General features: G+C 44.6%; 2 protein-coding genes across 4 annotated transcripts in view; one reads left to right on the forward strand and one right to left on the reverse strand.

The window, feature by feature from the left end:
• ARIH2 (ariadne RBR E3 ubiquitin protein ligase 2) overlaps positions 1-784 on the reverse strand; it is a 35,913-nt gene extending 35,129 nt beyond the window's left edge. Inside the window, exon 1 of one of the 3 annotated variants that reach the window (XM_067303403.1) lies at positions 705-784. The gene's annotated coding sequence lies outside the window, so the exon portion shown is untranslated. The other 2 variants (XM_067303406.1, XM_067303404.1) reach the window with 2 other exon arrangements.
• Positions 785-966: 182 nt separating this feature from the next.
• Positions 967-12,976, forward strand: SLC25A20 (solute carrier family 25 member 20). Its single transcript, XM_067303407.1, has 9 exons — positions 967-1,515; positions 2,246-2,338; positions 4,433-4,560; positions 7,596-7,686; positions 8,654-8,771; positions 9,890-9,962; positions 10,557-10,666; positions 12,151-12,275; positions 12,828-12,976. Exons 1-9 carry the CDS (start codon positions 1,411-1,413, stop codon positions 12,888-12,890), a joined length of 906 nt encoding a protein of 301 aa, XP_067159508.1. The 5' UTR covers positions 967-1,410; the 3' UTR covers positions 12,891-12,976.
• Positions 12,977-22,806: the final 9,830 nt, after the last annotated feature.

Here is a 22,806-nt window from a genome sequence, read left to right on the forward strand (position 1 = left end):
CAGTATTTATTCTGACTACCTCGACTACCTTGCCCTTCCCAACTAACCTAATCTGTTTCATTCCTGTCCTTTCTAAACTATCGTCATTTTTCAGCATGTTATTTTATCCATACCTACTCAAGCCTTCCTTCCATGGTAACTCTGTCTGGAGTGCCCTCCCTACGTCGGAGCAGAAAGACACCACGTTCATTTAAATCACCTCAGATCCATTTCTTCTGTAACGCGCTCAAGATGAAATCACGTACTTGTCCCACACATTGCGAACACAACAGGAGGAAAACAGGAGAAGCCGGGGGAGAGAAAAGAGCCGTGGGTGGCCGGGAATGAGAAGAGCTGGAGCGGCGGCGGGGGGCGGAGGGAGCCCCAGCACGGCCAGCTCGCCCCCATCCCTAGCGCCGGCCTCGGGGCTCACGCACTGCGGCGTCCCCCCGGCCGCTTGCCCCAACGGGAGCCCCGCGCGGCACGGGGGGACGCCAAACGGAGCAGAAGTTCCCCCAAACAAGATGGTGCCGCTCGGCCGCGGGGGTCGCCGCGCCCGCTCCGGCCTCGGGGGCGGCCCCGCGCCCGGGCTCCGGCCGCCCCCCACCGCGGGGGCACGGGCCCGGCCGGCGGCGGCACACGCCGGGCGCTCCCGGCTCCCGCCGCCGCCACGGCGCGGGGCAGGCCGCCCCCGCCGGGAGCCCCCCGCCGCTCCCCGCACTTACCGGGCGCCGCGGAGCGCGGCCGGGGCGGCGGAGGCAGGGAGCAGCGCCCCGGGCTCCTCCTGCCGGGCCGCCACTGCCTGCACGCCGGAAGCCCTGGCCTCCGCGCGGCGTCACTTCCGCCGGGCGGCGCCGCGGCCGCGCCACCGCCCTCAGACCGCACCATTGGCGTGGGGCGGGGGGGGGGGCGGGCCGAACCATTAAGTTAGGGCGGAGGGGGCGGACCGAGACAAGGTGGGGTGGGCCGAACCACTGAGGCGGCGGAACAAACCATCGGGAGGGCGGCGGACTGAACCACCGAGGAGGCGGCGGCGGGGCGGGGGGGAGCCGCTCCCAGCGGGTGGCTGCCTCCTGCAGGAGCCGAAGGTGACGGGGCCGAGCCCGCCGCCGCCGCGGCCCTTCCCCTCCGGAGCGGCGAGCCTGCAGCGCGGAACCGCCCCGCAGTGCCGGCTCGGCACCCTCTAGGGCGGTGGGCAGCCCGGCCCGGGCCTCCGCCGCCGTCAGGGCTCGAGGGCAGCTGCCCGGGGCCGCCACTATCCCGGCCTGCCCCGCGCCCGCTCCCGTGATCCCGGCGTGCCGCGACGCCCGGCACTGGGGTAAAGGTCGCGGGGCGGCGGGGGCGGTGCTTGCTCAGCGGGGACACAGTGCCCCGGTCCCGGTCCCAGTCCCAGTCCCCGTTCCAGCCCCGGCCCCGCTCTCCGCCATCGCCATGGCGAAGCAGGTGCAGCCCATCAGCCCCGTGAAGAACTTCTTCGCTGGCGGCTTCGGGGGCGTCTGCCTGGTGTTCGTGGGGCACCCGCTGGACACCATCAAGGTGAGGGGGCGGCACGGTGGCGCGCCGCCGGGACGGGACCGCCGCTGCCGGGGTCGGGGGGCACCCGGGGCGTGCGGTGGGGGAAGCCGGCGGGGGAACTACGCTTCCCGGCGTGCACAACGCAGACGGGAGGGAAGAACTACACTTCCCAGCGTGCTTTGCGGCGGGGGCGGGTGTTTGAGGCGGACTACACTTCTCGGCGTGCCCCGCGGGTGGGGCGGAGACCGACTACACTTCCCGGCGTGCTCCGCGGGGAGGCGGGCGGGACGCCCCCTGCGGGCGCGGCGGTCCCGTCGCCCCGCCGAGGGGAGCCGCCCCGGGGCGGGGCCTCCCGGAGCGGCCGTTGGCCTCGGCCGCCGCCGCCGCCCGGCGGGAGCCCCGGTCCCTCACCCCGCGCTGGGCTCCCCGGAGGCCGGTTGTGCGGCCCGAGGCCGTCCCGCAGCCCCTCTGTGAGAAGAACAGGAGGGGAGGAGGAGGAGTAATAATAATAAATAAATAATGATAGATCAGAAAAGTAACGCTGCTGACATCATCCCAGCAATTAAAAATCGTTAAATACACCAAAACTCAAGTCTTTTCTGCAAATGGCTAAAACGATGCTGAAGTGTCTTTACCAATATGAAGTCTGGTCACAGAAAGTATTCCTTTGTAGTCACGTAGACGTGTTCCCTGAATCAAAGCTTAGCTAGTAACATTTAATGAAAGCGCGTTTCCTGTCTCTTTTTGCCAGGTCAGGCTGCAGACGCAGCCCAAGCCGCAGCCCGGTCAGCCCCTGCTCTATTCTGGGACCTTTGACTGTTTCAGAAAGACTCTGGTTGGAGAGGTACTGTGTTAGCCGGCGTTACTGCGCAGCGCCTGCCAAAAGTGTCAGTTGTCCGTGTACGTCACAGCAATGGCATCGTGTGGGAATGCTGCCCACACCCCCACCCCCCCCGAGAATATAAAATTCCTGGGTTATCAGTTGAACTGGTTCTAATTAAAATTTGTCATCGGATTACAAAACTTGAAGGGAGATCTGTTTGAGGAGCACTTACCATCTGCTTCCAAATATGTGTCTTTTGGCTTTGTGAAGAAACACTGATGGTTCAAAATATTGTGATATTAATATCTGAAGCTAAAGACCGGGGTTAACATTGGCAGTTGTTTGCTGGCTTTATTGTCGTAGGTGGTGGAATCTCGTTGTCTTTGGTATTTGGAGCTCTCTCTGGAAGTCCTAAAATAGGCAATGACTTTTGTTAATAAAAGCAGTACTTTTAATTTCTTCTATAATATATTATTATACCATCTGTGAGAAGGTGGATGAGTAAGTGGAAGTTTCAGTTCCTAGTGTTTTTTTCTTTTCTTTTCTTTCTTTCTTTTTTTTTTTTTTTTTTGTAAAAGGGTCAGAGGGACCATTATAGTAACTGTTTGATCTTCTTCACAAGGTGGACATTGGCTTCCACTCCATGACTCCTTAATCAGCCCATATCATGTGATTGAACTATAGTCTATTTTCTTTTTAGAAAGGCATGCAGCCTTGGTTTAAAGACTTTAAGTGACATAGAATCCACCTTGCTGCTTGGTAAGTTTTTCCAGTGGCTATTTAACATTTGGAAACAATGGGTGTAATGCCCAACTGTTTATTTACTAATCTGAAGTTTAGTTCCTAACCACTGGATCTAGTTGAGTCACTGTTTGCTAAATGAAAGAGCTGTCTCAGATCAGAAATCTACTTTTGTGATAGGGCTCATAGATTGTTACCTAACCAAAGTAAATCTTGCTTCCCTAGTCTCTTCCACAAAGCACTGAAAAGCTTTAGTAGCTCTCTTCCGAATCCCTTACAGTTTTTCAACACCCTTTCTGAAGCACGGACGTCAGAGTGGAACCGTAATAATAGTCTTCTGATGTGAAGTTCAAAAGTAATGCTGCCTCTCTACTCCTACTCAATACTCATCTGTTTCTATAAGGAAAAACGTTAAGCCTCTCTGCTAAGACCTTTTACTTCCTGCTGCTCGTGGGAAGATTGAGCAGGCGTGTCTGATCTTTGTCAACCAGATAGGATTTCATTACACAGTCAGTTGTGCCTGTAAGCATACAGGCATATATTGGGAGACACAGATTTTGGGAGGGGGGAGGGGGCAGAAAATATTTAATTTGTGCATCTAGCCTTTATCTAGAAGGATAATTGTAACTCTCCTTTTAATTAGAAAGGAGTTAATATCCTCAGTTGAAAGGCAAGATAAATGAAATAAATGCTACTGCTGGGGTCTGTATCAGAGTTTGTCTGATACAGTCTGCAGTCTGATGATGTCTTTTTTTAATCTAAAGGGAAACATCAGGGATGTAAAGTTGTGCCGTGAAAATGTTTTGGTTTAGGGAAGGAAAGCAAAAATAATCTGCTCTTGAACTCGTTCCAAACTGAGTTTGTTTGGGAAGTGAAGGAGTTCAAGTTGGTCTCCCTGGCTTTGTCTTTACCTAAAGAATGAACTTGATTCAGCATTGTCAGGCTTAATGTCAGGATTTTATAGTAATGTTGCATTTGATGCCTTCTTCATAAAGCATGTGTGCATTTTTGTATGTATTTGAGAGAGAAGGCTTTGGACATACTCTAATAGGACTATTGTTCAGGTGGCTTTTAACTTAACTTCCTTATATTTGGGATGTAAGTACAGGAGGCAGCATGAACAGGATTGGAAGAGAAGGCTGAAAATGGTGCCAGTATTTTCCAGGAAGGATAACCTTCCTTTGTAACAAGCCCTGAGCCTCGGCTAAATGTGCATCATTGCAAGTGAACAATAGAGCCCATTATTCCTCTAATTAATTGGACTGGCTGACTCTGATATTATCCTGTGTTTTAACCTTTTGCTTCTCAGTAAGTTGAAATGTGTGCAAAGTGTTATGCAAAACCAAATAATTCATGTGATAACATTTCTTGCAGGGAGTCCGAGGCTTGTATAAGGGAATGGCAGCTCCTATTATTGGAGTGACACCCATGTTTGCTGTGTGCTTCTTTGGATTTGGCTTGGGAAAAAGACTCCAACAGCGAAAACCTGATGACATTTTGACGTGAGTTTTGGTGTTACTCAGACATTTGGGAAAGGCACCCTAAAACTGTATTGTTGCACACTGAGTTGTGGTGTAAATTTGTCTCTTCTCCTAGGTTATAAATATAGCTCTAAAAAATAAAACATGGGTGTGTTTTAATGCTTCTGGAAGCATGGGACTGATAGCACAGGCTAAAAACAGACAGCATGTGGCAAGTGCTATGCAATTCTCTTTCTATGCAAGAAGGAGCCATTAAACAACAATTCCATTTTGGATGAATACAGTGTGAGTTATATAATTGCCTGAGAACAGTCTCACTATTAACAGAAACTACTGAAGAATTAAATTCACGGTTGAGCAGTCTTGACAAAATTCAGTCACGAATCCTGATTCTCCTTTCCCTGCTAGCTGTGACTCTTACTGTGTCCCTATATTAGGATATAATAATAGCCATAGAAATATTTCATGATTAATTTCTGAAAAGCAGTGTTTATGAGCAGCCCACTTCTAACCTTCTGGAAAAGAGATGGTCCTGTGGAATGAAGCTTTTTTTGGTCTCTTTCAGCCCAAAGGATGGCTAAATTTTCTATGAGAAGCTAATCAAACTTTGTGTCTCTCTTCAGGTTAGCTTATGCATAAGGAGAGCCCCCCGCCCCCCTAAGGTACTCCCTTTCTTTGCTGAATTGTGAAATACAGCTCTAGAGGAACAGAACTGTAGTTTAGCAACATTTTATTCTATTATTCATACAATGCCTAGGAGCCATGTCGGAAAGCAGGAGTCCATTGTGTTGAGCCAAGCGTGGAGGGGTGCGGAGCCACTGTCTCCGCTGGAGCTTTGCCTGCACAGGGAGGTGCCTGGGTGGTACGGAGTGCATCCGGCTGTGCAGCGCTAGTTGCTCCCGCGACATGGAGCAAGCTACCTCTGCTTGGGTCACGTAGAGGGAGAGAGTGCCGAGGCGCTATGGCACTGTTTGCTCGCTTTCTAGTTTACCAGCATAATGAACTTCCTCATGTGGACAAGGCTGAAGGGTAAGACTGGAGGGGACTGGTGAGGAGTGGAGAATACAAGGAAACAAATCATCTGTGGGCTCGTTGCCATCATCCTAATCACCTCAACGCTTCGTGTTTTGTACACATCATAGCAAAGTGGAGTTTTAAGGAGCAGGCTGGAGGGGGGCAGCATAGTGTTGTGAGTCTTTATGGAGAACTCCTCCCAAGCAGAGCAGTGGGAGAGAAAGTACAAAGATCAACAAATAAATGGCAGAGCTGTCATTGTGCCCCACTGTGCTGTACCTTAGATGCAGACATTTTTATGTAGTAAGATGTAGCGTGCCTGGGATGTGAGGGTCATAAAGAAAGGTCAGACCTTAGCACCATGGTTGTGGGTCTAGAGGCAGGTAGGATGTCACCGGTTCCCCATGCTGATTTGGAAGGGAGCTTTGGGAGGGAAGGAGATGGAAGGAAACCTGAGGATCCTGTTTTGTCTTTTCTAGGGCTGAATGATCCCAAGGTAAGTTAGAAAACTCAAAGCTTAGTTTGAGCAGGAGGTGCATCTGGAGTGGAGAGAGAGGTCTGAAAGACCTGATAGGCAGAAACTTGGATCAGTCCCAATGAATGAGATTACTTGGAGATAAGGTGCAGAAATGGAGAAGAGCTTTTGGCATGGTACGGACAGTGTTTGTGATGACTTCATAGAAATTTGGAGCGACGTGAGTTACCATCTGAAGATACTATCTGTTAATGCAGGGAGAGAAGTAAATGAGGAGGGAAGGGTCATAGGAAGCAGCAGCGGGAGGCCAGGATGGGAGAGGGAGGGAGAAAGTTTATGACAGGGAGCCTGGTGCTGACACCAGCTGAGGCCTGAGGAGTAAAGCTGGAGTGGTGGTTCTGGATTCAGGTTATGAAGAGAGTGTTTGCACAGTGTTTCCACTGCTGTTTCAGTGGTGTAGAAGCTAGACTGGAAAGGGGCAAGGTAGTCTTCCTGGAATAAGGCCTTCAGATGTTGCTGCAGACTGTATTAAATGGACTCTGAAAGGAGATAGTGCAGCTGGTGGACAGAGTTGTGGGGTCAAAGCAGGAAAGAATAAGTTGCACCTTATCCTATTGGTAGAAGATGAAAGGAAGAAAAGGGGAATTTAAGAGTAAAAAAGGGATATGAGAATAGGAAAACCTGAGTGCAATGCCATTTCTTAGGCACATGGAGAGAAGTAGAAGATGTAGAATTTAGTTAATTGAGAAACCAGGTCTTTTTACTAGGTAAGTTAGCAGGAGGTTGGATATAAGCACAAATTTGCGATGGAAAAAGTCAGCCTGCTTAAGGGATTTCTATTGTAGAGACTTTGCAGCATGAAAGCAAATGCAGAGTGTGGGGGGACGAGGGCAGACTGGTAGGACAGACTTGGCAATGTGAGAGGCTGAAAGAATGATGGCCTGAGAAAAACTAAGTTTGGAGAGACACAGCCTTTGTGTTATCAGGAGAAAAGGCTGAGAGTAAATGGAAGGTCAACACTGAGACATACAGGCAGATTGAATCATAGGGCCTGACTGGCAACGTTAGAGACCAGGGTCCAAGTGAGGGAGCTCCCTGGCAGACACTCTGAGTGTGACAAGACCATGCTCACCCTGTAAGGGAATAAGGGCGACAGACTCACACAAGGTTTACAGAAACGTGTCTCTTGGTGGCACAAGCAGGAATAAGTGTGGAACTGCAGTCACTGAGAAGAGAGTGGGAGACTGGAGGAGGAAGAGATGTTCAGAATAAAAGTCAATGGGGAATGCAGTAGCAAATAATGCAAATAGAAGGAATATTAACAAATACAATAAATGTGAAGAGCTGAGTTACGGTTGCTGTGGGAACTGTGGCTTTGAATCCTAGAAATCTTAAATGTTTAGTTCTAATTGTGCATTAAATGCACTGATCATAGGCAGCGGATGTATTTCTAGTTCCACTGCCAGCCTTGCGTGCAACAGCGTAATCTGACGATACAGGGATCTTTCTGCCCTTCACTGCCTGTGTGTTGTGTTGCGTTAGGGTCTTTTCTGTTTCCTCTGGGCAGATATCCTCAGCTGTTTGCTGCTGGCATGTTGTCAGGAGTGTTTACAACAGTAATCATGGCTCCAGGAGAGAGAATCAAGTGCCTTTTACAGGTAAGGCATTGGATGGTGATTATGGGAATTTAATTTTAGGGGTCTTGTCTTCCCGTACCAGGAGCTTCCTTGGTTAGTGAGTTTACTCTGTTCTGTTTTTTGACAGGACTGAGACAACTGTCATTTAATGTAACTGTGTCACGAAGAAGCACTATACAAACTCACCATGACAATATAAGTACATACAGCTTTCACTGCTCTATTCACTTTACAGAGCACAAGCATTATCATATGTGGCATTTTATGAGGCATCAGCAGATGCCTCAGTCCATTTTAAAACATGGAAAAATCCAGTTTTTCAGAATGAACTTTATTCTAAAGACATCCAGATCCACTAGATCATGGGACTCTTTCTGTGGTAAAGATTTTCCATCATTTCCCCAAGTTCCCAATACATAACTGAGGGATGTATTTCAAAATACATAGAATACTTTTCTAGCGTTTATCTGAGTGACTGTAAGCTTGACACCTCTTTCAGGGTTTTTAAGGAATTGTTAGGAAATGTAAACATGAACAAATGAAAATACTGTCTTTGGCAGAGATGAGAATGTTTGCTTATATCAAACTATCTTGCACTCTATTAGTATGGAAATGGATGTTCACATGTTAGTTCTGACAGACATGATATTATCATGGAATGTTTTATACACATAAAAATTGTTTGAATTTTACTAAATTATTTGAAAGCTAGTTTTTGACAGTGTATGTGTAAAACTACCTAACTGACTTCAGTTGTTTCAAACTTACACTAGGCAAAATAAAGGGAGAATCTAGCTGCTGTGGACCAGTAAACACATCCTCAGCTTGAATGGCAGAGAGCTGTCTGAGAAAATGATGCAAAGGTTTCATCTGCAGGAGTGCCTGTGGAATGAATATGTGCTCTTTCCTCTGGCAACATGCACGTGGCTTTCTAATTATTAGCTGAATGATTGTTCACCAGCCAGAAACGATCACTTTAATCCTTCAGATCCAGGCAGCTACAGGTGAAACTAAATACAGCGGCCCATTGGACTGTGCGAAACAGCTGTACCGTGAGGCTGGGATTCGAGGCGTGTACAAGGGGACAGTGCTCACCCTCATGAGAGGTAACTGATGGAAATGTTCTGATGCTTCTTCTGCATGGGGTACTTTAAAACAAGAAGACTGACATAGTGTCATAAATCTTGCTGTCCCTTTAGCCTGTTGGAGATGCTTTATGTCATCTATTTATTTTTTTGCAGTCTGCAGAGCTACTCCAGTGCCTCAAAGGGACTCAGAAATAAACATGAGATCCTCAGTGAATGAGGAAGAGATTAGATGACAAGGATTCAGAGGGCTATAGGAACTAATTAAAATCCAAGGAGGCAAGAGGAATCAGAGACTTCAGAATACAGAAGTGGGCTTTTATTTATTTATTTTTCCTCTTGGGAGAAGGACTGTGACTGCTGTCTGTGACTATTGTTGTATAATGATGATCACTTTAAAAGATGCGATTGCAGCAGTTATGCTTTCTACCTGCTTGAGTGTGGCTTATTTTGGAGTGGGATGGCATGTCCCCTCTCCTACAACAACAACAAAGTAATTGTGCCAGATACTGAAGGCCTTACATGTTTTGGTACTTTCTCCTCTGAACAATGTTAGATTGTTCCCTGTACTGGGGCAGTATTTTCTGAGTATAAGCTGAAATTTCTGTATTTTGAGATCTCTGTTTAGGAATTTGTTCTATCCTCTGCTTCTCAGCTAGCAATTTAATTCCACACTGGCAGTGTTTCTAGCCAGAGGCTGGTTGTCCAATTCAGGCATGAGCTAAGAATGGGTCATGGGAGTACCTTAAAACAACAGCAACAAACCCAAACCATCTTGATCAGAACAAATAGTGTGCAAAACTTACAGTTCCCGAACTGCTCTGATCCACCATGCGCCATCTAAGGAAGCTTAGTGCTGTCTCATAGTTAGCTTAACGGCTGGCAGCCAGGTCACAGTCTGATTAGAAGGGCTGCTGGTAGAAGTGCTCAAGAACAGATATTTTCCCAATTCTTGCCTTTAACACCTGCTCTCCCTAGGAAAGTCCAGGTTCCTCTGTGTAGAGCAGCAGCACTTTGTTTGCAGGCTCAGAAGAGGAATCTGGATGTATTTAGTGGTGTTGCTGAGCCGTCGCAGGGCCGCTGTCCCTCGAGGCCGTTTGGTTTCCCACTACTCATCGCCTGTGTTGTTTACCCACTAGATGTTCCAGCCAGTGGAATGTACTTCATGACGTATGAATGGCTGAAGAACATTCTGACCCCCGAGGGAAAGAGGTTAGTGAAATCCCAAAGTCGGCCTTCTCTAGACTTCTCAGACACTGCTGATTAATCTCCCCAGTCGAGAAGGAGTTTTGAACAGTAGCATGAAAATAACCAAAATAGAGAAAATTGCTGTCACTGGTTGTCCTGTGAGTTGAGCTATTTTGGTCTGTGGTTAGCTGACAGTTAAAATAGTATTCTGAGTTTCTCACAAATTCTAATATTGGGTCTCGTTGGCACAAGTAAGAAATATTTGGAGTAGGTCTCTGTGCACACGCAGGGATGAAAGAGCAAAGAGCTGGGACTTTTTTGTTTTGGGGGTTTTTGGTTTTTTGTTCTCCACAGCATCCTTGTGTGTGTGCTGCTGAATGAAAGAATTTGAACCTTTATGGTGGAGTAGACACATTTTGCCCAGAGGTGTCTGATTCTTGGAATTGTTGCTCAGGATACTACACTCTGTCTGTTTCTGCAGCATTTTGCCGCCTTCTGTCTGTCAGCCAAACTGCCTCTTTGGTTGGCATTTGAGTCAAAACATACAAGCTTTTACTTTTACTTTTTCTTCTTTTTTCCCCCCCCCCTCTCATCCCACCCCACTCCAACCCACCATAGTGTGAGTGACCTCAGTGTGCCTAGGATCCTCTTTGCTGGTGGCATGGCTGGAATCTTCAACTGGGCAGTTGCCATCCCACCAGATGTGCTGAAATCCCGTTTCCAGACAGGTAAGGTGCATGCCAGCTTGTCATGGCCACACGGGGTGCGACCCTCCAGGGAACGGCTAGGCACTGATGGAAGCTGCCGTCTGGTCATCTTCCTGGGTGAGAGGCAGCACGGCTTGAGAGCCACTTGAGACAAGTACATGAAAAATCCAAGTGCGTTTCTAGCTTTTCAGTTGGTTTCCTGGTTATTCTTTGGCAAATCAGGCTGCACTTCTCTGCCTCTGTCTCCCTACCAATATAATGATCCCAATTTTAGAGACCTGTTTTGAAATCTAAGCAGGGAAATCATATTAGAACCAGGTGTCTTGACTGTTCTACTACAAATATAATTCTTTGAATGGCTTTGTCCTTTCACTTCAGATGTGGTAGTGTAAATTCTCACGTGTGCTGTCTGAAATTAACAGTAACCATGTGGGCATGGCTGAGAGTATTGCTTTTAGAGTAACCGATCTGTTCTTGAATATCTGTGGCCTAGCTGTAGTGAGTTGGTCCCAGGCCTTGAGCTTCAACAAGATTGGACAGGTTTTTCATTGGTTTCTCTGGGAGTTTTACTCAATGAATAGTTTTGTTAAGGCTCCCCAGTAGTCCCTGTCTTTGGACTCAGCTCTCCACTGGACAGGATGCTTGCTTGTTTTTGTGTGTTTGGCTTTTTTTTATATATGTATATGTGTATTATGAATCATAACTATCTAGCGCAGGAAAATTTTCCTTTTTTTCCCCTGAATAATGGCTGCTCTGGTTGTTTCATGTCATAATTAGGGTTGAGTGTGAAATACATTAGTCTTGTGTCCTTGTTTCACTGAGCCAATCTACAATGGTGCTTTACAGAAGATGTGGTTTAATGGCAGTTCTGTTTAACTGGGTTAATTTGTGGAGTACTTGTTCGTTCAGAGGGCTGGCAGAGGCAGTACTTTCCTGAGGAGGGTCAGGAGGTGGAAGAATTTGTCCATCAAATAGAATAACTTTTGTAAAACACCTCAGCAAATCTGTGCAACATCAGCCTGTGCTTTTCACTTGAAGTTTGTTGCTGTTCTTGGCTGGGGCATGTGACAGGATCATTTTCTGCTTTTTATAAGCCAGCTTTATCAGTTATTACACCTGGCCTTCCTATCTCCTAATAGCAGCTCTTGGGAGAGCTATGATCAGCCATGAAAGTAACAGTTCAGGTATCCAACCCTGGTAAAAATTCTTTTTTCTCCCTTCCTCCCCAAAAGATGACTTGGTTATGTAAAGTCTTTGTGGTGATGGTGAGCACCTAGCTTCTCTTTATTGGATCTTCAGTAAGCTGGCTTTTTTGTTCGTTTGTTTTTGACTGAAATAGATAATTTTTCCCAAGTAGATGTGTTTTCACAATATAGCTTCAGCGATGCTTGGATTCTGGTGTGGCAGTATAAACATGCTGAAAATCTTGGGCTGTTACACATGCCTCGTCCTTCAGCATTTGTGACTGTCACACATCATATCTAATGCGTTTTGATCCCTCACAGCTCCTCCTGGAAAATATCCAAATGGCTTTAGAGATGTGCTGAGAGAACTTATCAGAGAGGAAGGAGTTGCATCCCTGTATAAAGGCTTCACAGCTGTAATGATCAGGGCATTTCCTGCTAATGCGGTAAGTAAATTATGATTTCAGATGGATTTCAGGGACTTGGCCACTTAGAGTGAATATTTGCAGATACAGAGGAGATGACTCGCTGCTTGCTGGTGTACCATTTCAGTGAGATTCTCTGTACTGCAGATGCTTTTTGGCTGTTGGTGTCCAGGTTCTAAAATGTATCTTAATCGAGGGACAACACCAATTAAACCTTCATTCTGAGCTTTGCATGGAAGTCTGGCTTCACATGGAAGTGGCTGTTGACTCATTTTGATAGTATTTCACGTCTGATTACACATCCGCCAGTAGAAGACAGAAGTGTGTGGATGTTTGGACTGGCTTCCCATTCAGTAAATAATAAACCTAAGGGATTAGAAGTTCTGCCTTTGTATGGAGGGATATGGTAGAACTCTAACCTCTGCTCCAAGATTTTTTTTTTTTTTTTTTTTTTAACTCGCTTCCTCCTTCCACATCAACCATATCAGGTGTTTATAGTGCTGCATTTCAAAAGCCTTGTTTGGAATAGGTCTTTACAGTCCATGCTTGTTCTATGTGTTCTCTCTTTTCCAGGCTTGTTTCCTTGGTTTTGAAGTTGCTATGAAGTTTCTTAATTGGATTGCACCAGGTCTATGAAGACTAGGAAGTCTTTGGAAATTATAGAGATGAGAGGGATGACAGTGCGAGTATGCCTCAGAGGAATAAAAGAATGATCACTTGAAGTTCCAGGAATGATTACTTATCTAATACCTTTTTGCCTTCTTCACGTTCCTTAGATGGTGCTATGTGCCATTCAGAAACAGAAGCTATAACTCTGCAATAGAGTTGATGATGAGTTAGAGGTGATACACCTGATTTCTGAGCCAAAGTACCACAGCAGTAATGCTGCTAATAGACAGCTATCACTATTACACACACTTCCTTAAGTACTTCCTCATGGAAGAAGGGGAGATTTTTTACAATTTTAATTCTTTATTTACTGAAGAATCATATAGCTATTAATGCTGAGAAGATTGCATAAAAAATTGTTAGGCAGTATGTACTTAATTCTCAGGGCATAAGCTAACAGTTGCACATATTTACAAGCAATATCAAATAGCATCTCATCTCTTGTAGCTTTTTAGTTGTGGCTGTTAACATGTTGACAGTGGTTTTAATCTTATGTGCATGTAATGCAACAAATATGGAACTAGGCAAGTGAGGGCAGAATTATGTCAGTGCATTGAGAGGTATTACAAATATGACATAGGATCTTCACATTGATCTCTTTGGTGGAACTAAGAAGAAAAATGAATTATGCTCAGATGTGTTTACTAAACTTTACTGAGGCAGCCAGTAGGGAAACATGTTTGACTCACCTGATCTCATCTTTTCTCTGAAATCCCTTTGTCACTTTCTGTTCCAGTGAATGGGATAAATATCTCAAATGCAATTTAACAGGTATAGCGTGATCCACAGCAACCCACAATATATTTGATTCATCAAATTATTTGTTCTGGGATTCAGTACCTGACCTAAGAAATTTCGAGAAGACTTCTAAGAACTCAATTTCTCTAATACATGAGGAGGATACATAAAGGGGACACTAGCTCTGCAGTCCTGTTTAACTTTATTCTCACTCCTGTTCCTTGGTTTTCTCTTAATATTAAACATAATCCATTTTCATCTGAGAAATGACTAATGCTAAGGAGCAAAAAGCAACTTTAATTTGTTCTGGTTATGATGCAGTATTGTCAGAACTCAATAAAGCTAGCTGCTGCTTGGCTAGAATGCGTACTTTAGTTCATTTACTTTTTGCATGGTCATGCATGGTTGGTTCTGCAAAAATTTTCCAATTCTTAATTCTGAGATGTGAATGTGAAATAAGCTGTGTCATGCTGTCTTTAGTTGTTAATCCCTTGCCTTTTAGCTTTCAGATCTCCTGCTGTCTGACACGAGCCATGGAAATGAATGTTCCACACTAAAGAACACATCATGTCTGTGGAAAGCGAGTATTTTATGTGTTCCAAGGAGAGGCCTGGACACAGCTCTGGGGGAGCTTAGGGAAAGGATCTGTCCTGATGCCCCACAGAAAAGGAAGCTGAGAGGTTGTTTTCAGCTTGGCATGGCCTGCTGGTCCATACCATAAAGTAGTCCTCACCTTGGCTCCCTGTAGGGTCATTCCTAAACATATACTACCAGATGCTACTGCAGGAGCCTTGAACCCCATTCTCTTTCCCAATTCTTTGGAAGGACCAGAAGGGAACCTGCCTTCCCCAGAGTCAACCTTTGTGTTTTACAGGGACCAATGAAGTAGTCCCCAGCATGCAAAAAGCCCAGTTGCTTAGGGCTGCCTCCGTGTTGTTCATGCTTCTTACCTACCACAGACCCTCCCCACTTCTCCTGCTTCTCAAAGTCATTGCAGCTATGGGTGAATGATGTACTTAAAGCAGGAACAGTGAGTTATTACTGGTTCAGAGAAGTGGTGTTCACAGGGCACTAACCTCACAAATGGTTTTAACCACAACTCTAGGTTTACCGAGGCTAAATCCAAACTAGTTTTAAGAGGACTAGTCAGCTTTTATGACTGTGCTTCCTAGCCACCAAATGGTATCCTATACTGATTTGGTTCCTTAGTTACTCTGGTCACTTTTGTGACTTCTGTGCTAGGGCTGTAATGCCTAGAAGTGACTCCTCTCAGCTTTAAAATGTATCATAAAGCTGGATTATCTCTTTTCCTTTTTACTGCTGTGTCCCAAAAATAATGACAATTCTTGGAAGAGACAGACATGCACACACACACTGCATTTCTTCTCTTAAAATTCCAGATATTGATGCTTAACACTGCCTATTCCAGCTGCCCTGTCAATTAATGCATCATGTTGAGCTCCTAATCTCATAGGAAGCTAGGAAGAACTGAAGCATAATGATCCTGGTTGTAGACCAGGATCTCTTCTAGATTGGTTTTTCGATGCAATTGCCCAGCAGATGGCTGTCTGCAGCTGTCAGCAAGATGGACAGACCTGCAGGACCAAAGGGAAAGACAGAGGCAAGCAAGCACACAAGCTGGTGCTGACAGGTCACTGCAACTTTCCAAGCCAGGCTGCAGAAGTTTTGCGTCTCTGTCAGTACAGACAGGCAGCTGGAGGGCAGGAGCCTCTTCTCCCCATCTATCCCACTGAAGATGTCAGTGATCCTTCAGGCTTGGTGATAACCTGTGCTGAGGTGGAGTCAGGGACCTGCTCTTGTGCATAATAGTCAGTCCTCCCTCCCTTCCCAGTTCTGTGTGCCTCCGTTAGTCTAGAGTGCTGCAGCTTCTAAAAATTTAATTCTTGGAAACCAACTCAGTGACTAATAGTGACCTGAATTCAGTTACTGTAACAGGGATTAAAAGCTTAATTCCTCCATTCAGTAGATGAGCAGCTTTCTCTTAACCTGCATGCTGGCCTATTGCTTGGTGCTCCAGCACTTGCACCTTGGCCGTGCTGTCACCAGCTCAGGCTCACCTGTCTGTAGCCTTAAGCAGTATTGCTTTCAAAGATTAAGAGATTCCCTACATTGTCTAGTACTTTATTGCCAGTAATGGTAAACTATCTCCTTTCTGCCAAACTATCCATTTTAATACCTTTTTTTCTTAGCACTTCAGATCCTTTTTCCAATTTTAATTATCCTAATTACGTTCTCCCTAATCTGAAGTTTTTGCAGAGCTTTGTATTTGGTGTGATAAAATTCTCAGCCTTTAACATGCTTGACTTCATTTGACGCTTTCAGAAAGTAATTAAAATAAGGAAGAGGGAAGGCGGGAGGGAGGGGCTGCTTTCCAACAACAGTGACAGGAAGAGAAGAGCTTTGGGTAGGCTGATCAGACACATTTATTCATTTGTTCAAAAGCTGCAATACAGGCCCCCTGGATAATGCTTAAAAAGCTGCTCTTGGCTCTCTGATTCTGCCATACAAATTTTACTAAGTCCTTGCCTCCTGGCGTGTGCAATCTCAAAATGAGAGAGGGATTTTAATGCAGGTACAGTTTCCTGCACACTGAGAACTCTTGCTTTCAGGAGCCTAGAGGTGCATTCAAATGTTATTTTCTAATTGCTCAGCCAGGAGTTGAAAGGCATCTTGTGGGAACCGAGGTAGCATGTATACAGGTTAATGAGACACAGCAGCAGTGGGTAAGTTGGTCTCAGCAAAGGACAGTGGTAATATTTGTCTTTATGCTCCTTGTGCTAATAGTACCCACTTTTGCTATATCAAAATCAGCACAGAGGTCCAGCAAATTCTTGCACTGTACATCTTCTTGGACCATCCTGCTTTGATGCAAGTGATTCTCCCATGATCATTCAAGATGCCTGGAAGTATAAAAGAAGTAACTTAAGCCTTCCATGCTTGTATTTCTCTGCCCACTGTGTGCAATTGGCTTCCGCATACACTAAGTGTTGCTATATTGACAGAATGGTCCTTGGAATAGCCCTGACAAGTCACAGTCTTGATCAATTTTGACTAATTAAAGGAAACTACTTGTGGGAGGATTACTGTAGACTTGCCAGTTTGGAAAGGAAATCACAGAAGAGATCTTACAAAACCATGAGTGATATGAGGAAGGTGAAGAGAGCATATTTGCTCACTATTTCTCACAAGACATGCAGTATGTCTAGTGAAATTATCAGACAAGTTTAAAATAAAAATACTTTTCTCATATAGTACATAATTAAGCTATGTAAGTCATTGCCACAGAATGTTGTAAACACAAAAAAGCGTTAAAAGAACATGGAAGAATAGTTCACCAAGAACTACTGAAAACTGAAGTGGCTACAACTTCTTGCAGAAGGAGTTTCTGAATTGCAGGTTGTTAGGAACTGGGAGGTTGTGCCGGGAAACTGCACCCGGATTCCTGAGGACATTCCTGCCAGCCATGGTAAAACAACTACCCACAGTAAACTGGGAGCCAGCAGTTTGAAGCTGGTCCTGAAGCAAAAAATCTTTCAGCATGGCCAGAATATTCTCCCCAAGGATGTTGCAGCCCCTGGCAGCGATGCACCTCATACATGCTGTGCGAGGTGGTTCTCACCCGGACTTCTCAGTTCCAACGGTAATGCGTGATGGTTCTGCTTGTTGGTGCAGACCAGGAACAAAAATGCGTGCTGACTCAGTGGCAAGATGCTGTTTATGCTGTGGCACTGTCCTGGTGCCCTCGGATGTGCTGTGCACTGAAGAACTTCAATAATGTTGCTCAACTGTTCCGTTTGAAAATAGGACCAGGCTCCTTGGCAGCTGTTCCTGGGGATTTTTGCTTCTGACCTAGAGAATTTGAGGGAAGTGTGTCCCTAGCAGCAGACAGTTTCCTGCAGCACCCCGGGCTGGGCGGGCTGTAAGGCTTGCTGGGACTCCAGCCTCTGCGCCCATGCTCTGGTGCACCTTGCAGACAGTCCAACCCCATGTGAATGGGCTCATTCATAACTGTGTGCCGACCGTCTACTCAGAGGCAGCTTAAATGTTCTGTATGAGCCCGGTTCACACCCCAGTTTTAGCCTGCACTTTGTCCTTCTGTCCACTGGACCATGCCCTGAGAAGGCAACCCGGTGAAAGTGAGGGGGTGGGTTGCAGGGCAGAATAAACGGCCTGATGCTATATGCTTGAAATGGATAAACATTTTTAATTTGGGGACATTTGAGTAAAACTGAGAACACTTTTCACTACCAGTAACTCTTCATGTTAGAATAGTTCTGCAAATATATCTCAAACCCACTAAAAATATAAACCTTCTTAATCAGTGGATGGATAGGCTTTTTACTAACATAAATCTCTGTGAATTCAGATAGTTTTTTTTAAGCAGTTTACAATGCATAGGTTCTCTTTAGGCTTACTGGAAGCATGGCAATAAAGATCATTATCAAAGCTACAGCAATAGGCTATAGATCAGCTTTACTTCCCTTGCAGATGACAGTTTGAATGTAGATTTGCTAAAACACATGGTGCTGTTGCTAACTCTAGGTATTACTGACTGGAAGATTAAAATATTTATCGGTGCAATGAGCTCACTTCCCTTCTTTATCAGAGAATTGAGTACGGACTCATCTAGAAATGTTGCTGCTCTGAGTCTGAGAGAAGTTGCAAACAAACTGGTAATATCTAAGCAAATATTAAGCTGCCTGGTTTTGGGTGCCCCAATGCTGAAAGCATATCCTAGTAGCTAAATTTTTTCTTGTTATTTCCCAATAGTTATTTATTGCTGGCAGATGTTTGCTCCTTCCTCTCCCCACTCTTATAATAGAAAAATTCTAAACTTTGATTTAGCCTTGAACACTTTCTCTCTGTCCTGGTAGACCAAAGGTGAGGGAATCAGTTTTCATCCCATCTTTATCCCCTGAGTAGATTTCAACAGAACCAGCTGAAATGCTGAAAAGGTGCAAAATTATAGTGAGTCCTTCTGCTCAAGTTAAGCCAATGCGATTGAGAAAAGCCCCTGATTGCTTGCATAAACAAATCCTAAAAAACCCACTTCCCTCTGAAACATGATCCTTCCTGCTCATTCTTCCCCCCACCCTTGACTCTGTATCAAACATTGCCAGGCAATTATCTGCTTCGGTTACTGCCTTCTGGCCTGCGCCAAAGTTCAGGAACTGGTGAAGGATGGAAGCATCCTGGAACCTTTCCAGATGCAGCAGTCTCTGTCCTTACCTACCAGGCCCTAGCAAGGACAGGTGCGGAAAGCTTTCCCAGCCTCTTTGTCCCAGTCTCCACTCAGCAAAAGCTTTGTTGGGACAGCAAAGTTCAATTTCCTCCGCGCTGGCAAGATGCCCTGAGGTGGTCCTGCCTCCTCTGCACTGCGGCACTGGGGACCTAGGCACTCGCCAGCATCACCATGTGGGCATGAAACGTTTGTCTCTCCTGAGATGAGTAGTTCTCTTGTGTGCTGACAAAAATTGATTTTTTTCCATTTTCCTGCCTAACTGATGGTCCAGCTAAAAGAATTACCCACTCCTTTGTGACAGACACTGTTCCAGAGGCGCAGGCAGCTGCAAGGCAGAGTCACTCCTGGTGTTTCTCTCATTAACACTCACAAAAGGAACATGTTGAATTGCCTCTCCGTATTGAGCCTGTGTGGCTGAGGACACAGATGAGGGATCTCTGCATTTTCCACTGTTACTAGTATTGCAGCAGCAATTGCTACAGTAAGTCTGACACCAGCCACCTGGTAGGCGAAGCATGACAAACACGGACCCAAAATCAGCGGGGAGAGACCATCCCTGCGGAGGTCAGAAACAGGTTTTCTTCCACGCAGAGGGAGAGCCATGAGGCTAAAGGAGCATTTGCAGTGCCTGTGTCCATGCAGTGGAAGAGGGGGTTGCTCAGGTCACCTGCAGCTCACCAGTGGCGTGCGGCTGGTGCTGCCCATGGGGACCTACGTGAGCATGTGGCTGTCATGCTGGGAGGCTCAGGTGCTGTTAAAAATAATCGCCAGAGATGTTTGCTGGTACGGGAGACTGGCACTGCTCAGTGACTGATCTGTGTAGCCCTCTCACAAAGCGTTGTCTCACGCACTCGCTTGGGAAGTAGGAACAAGCAGAGAATGTGTGCAGGGAAAATGTCCAGATGGGAATTGGTGACGAAGCATGGCTCCCCCACCTCTCTCCTTCAACACCCAAACTGCTGTAATTCTGGGCCTCTGGCATAAGCAAAACCCGCAGCGGCACAGCCATTTCATCGACTGCAACAGTACCTTCAGCGCTTATCTAATAACTGGGGGAAAGTGAGGTTTCTGAGCCTCTTTTTCAGGTCAAAGTCTAGACTTCCAGGATAATTTGCCTATCCACATCTTCACACAGCACAGTTTGAAGACATTGCCTTGTTAAAGAAGTCATCGGCAAAGACTAATGTAAATTAGTTGTCTTTTTATGTTTCCTAATTAACCAGAATTTACTGTGGCTAATGATCTTTCTGGAAAATGTAAAAACATATGATCCCACCTGAGAGTGTAAGCACTGCGTCACTTAACCAGACCAATGACCCTCTTAGCCCGAGGTTCTGCCTCCAGTAGTGAAATAGAAGAAGAACATGAGAAACCAAGCAAGTATCCAGTGATACTTCCCCAGGATACTATCGCAGTTTCTGCCCATCCACATCAGTTTAGGAATTTACTGAGCCAGAGGTTCTATTTGTACCTTTGCATTTAAGAGCTCTCAGCTGGTCTTTCAATATAATCCCCTTGTGAATACATTTCTATTTTTGGCCTCTGTAACATCCAGTGATGAGTTCTAGCATTTAATTATGTGCTGCTTTGTTTTACATCTGCTGTGTGATGTCATTGGTGTCTCCTTATTCTTATCTTGTGAGAAATGAGAATAAATCGTTTCCCTTTCATCCTTCTGAAATCATACATGATTTTATGGTCCTTTCTCTTTTAGGTGTCCTTTCCCAAGCAGATAGCCTGTTTAATCTCTCCTTGTACAAAGTCATGATCCTCCTTTTCTCATTTTTACTTCTTCTAGTTCTACATACCATTTTTTGATGGAAAGTGTATTTTAGATGTGGATAGGTCATAGCTTCTGTAGAGGCATATTGATATTTTCTTATTCTCTATTATTTTCCCATGGTCACTGACAGAGTGATTAACTAAAATTGGTATTGATTTTTAAATATGCTCAAAAATTATCTTTATTGAATAGTTGGCTAATACTGTGTCTTCTATAGGTTATTCTATAATTAAAACCCTCTGGCCCATCATTTCTGATAAATTTTAATTATGTGGAAAAAAAAAAACCCTACTACAAAACTCAGAGAGTATTCTTTGCTAAAGCTAATATATACATTTGTAAAGAATGTCTTTTTTCATTTAATCCATGTAATCTAGCAACATGTACACCATCAATAAACAACTAGTATTTTTCTGAGCAAAGGAATGCCCAACCCATTGTTTTTTATCTGACTCAGTTGGTAGCAACAGTAATATTTATAATATGCTGCACACTGTATTTAGAGTGTTTTTATAAAATTCCTGTTTTTTTCATATCTCATTTACCTTCTACTCACACTTCAACTCACCTGCTAAAGCTTGGTTAAGAATAATTATAAGATCTTGAAATGAGATATCCATGGAAAATGCTCATCTTGATTATGGTTAATTTTTCTTTTAGTTGTTAAAGGAGCTGTTTGGCATATTAGTCATATGGCTGTTCTAGATTTCTCTGAAATTTGATTGCTAGGACTCTTGAAATCTGTTAAATGTTTACTCACAAGTATTTTCTGAAGGAAGAAGTTTGACAACTGTATACCTTTTGAAATTTGTCAAATTTACTTTGAAGCTGAGAATTTTCTCAAAATCATTGGTTTCCTCTGATGTATGTTTTAAGGAAATGTTAGGGTTAACAGCACAAAACCTCACCTAGATGGCCACAGTGATAAAACTGGGAAATAAAATTCATTATTTACATAGCTGCTTTCCAATTGGCATAAGGAGTAACTCAGAGATTCATAAACTCATAGGTTCACAGAAAATATGGCTGAAGAGTCATCATCTAGAGACTCCCCCTGCTTCAGACAGCATAAGCTTTGTTTAAATCATTTACTCATTGAAAGGACTGAGGACAAAGGTTCACCTGGGCGAGGACTTTAAACAGGAACTTCCACTCTATTCTTTCAAAGCCTTCTCTGTGTCAAATGATAACAGACACCTTTTTGATCTGGCACTATAAATGATTGCGAGTGCTTTATGAATATTACCTGGCATGTGCCTAGCCTTAATAAATCCAGTTTGATCTCTGTTTGTTCTAGCCCAGTTCATAGATTATAACTGGTGAGGACAAAAATATAAACAGCTCAGGATTCAGTAGTGATATCAGACTGCATCAAAATATGAGACTGTCTAGGAGTCCATAAAGGGCTCGAGGAGAATGGGGGGTTTCCACGTTTAGGAGAAAAAAGACAGTATCTCCTTTTCACAGACTGGAAGCTCATTCCACATGAAATGCAAATACAAGCACCTCTCAAAGGGTTTTAAATACTTTGTAGAATTCAGCTAGGAAGCCATAATTTCTTGTGATTTTACTAGGTTTTACATTTGATTGTTTTCTGCATTGTTTTATTTTGCTATTTCTTTATACACTTAATTGATATAACAGCTGATAAATTGTTACGCGTAGGTAATTTTTTTAACTTCAGAGTATCTCATGTATAAAGTTTTTTTAGTACGTAAACAACAAAAATAGTACACATTTTCACTACAATGTGTAACTATCGTTTGCTGATTATTTCTTATTGAAAAGTGTTGCTCCTGAATTCCTATACTGAAACCAATAGTTGTCACCACTTGATTTTCTTTTTCATGAAATATTAGTTTTTGTCATATGCCATAAACTTATTCAACTTATATTAATTCTTAATATGCTTTTCTGGGTACTTCTAATCTTAAAAATATCACTGCTATTTAATGTCCTTCTCTTGTTTTAGTTATTCTTGATGTCTGGCTTTTTTCTCAAGAACTTTCTTGCCCTAAGTATTGTTTAAGTGGCTCCTCTGCATTAAAAAAACAATATAAAGAGGTTTCCATTCATAACTGAAAGCACTAGGCAGTCTT

Source organism: Apteryx mantelli, chromosome 12, assembly GCF_036417845.1.
Source record: "Apteryx mantelli isolate bAptMan1 chromosome 12, bAptMan1.hap1, whole genome shotgun sequence".
NCBI classification, from domain to species: Eukaryota; Metazoa; Chordata; class Aves; order Apterygiformes; family Apterygidae; genus Apteryx; species Apteryx mantelli.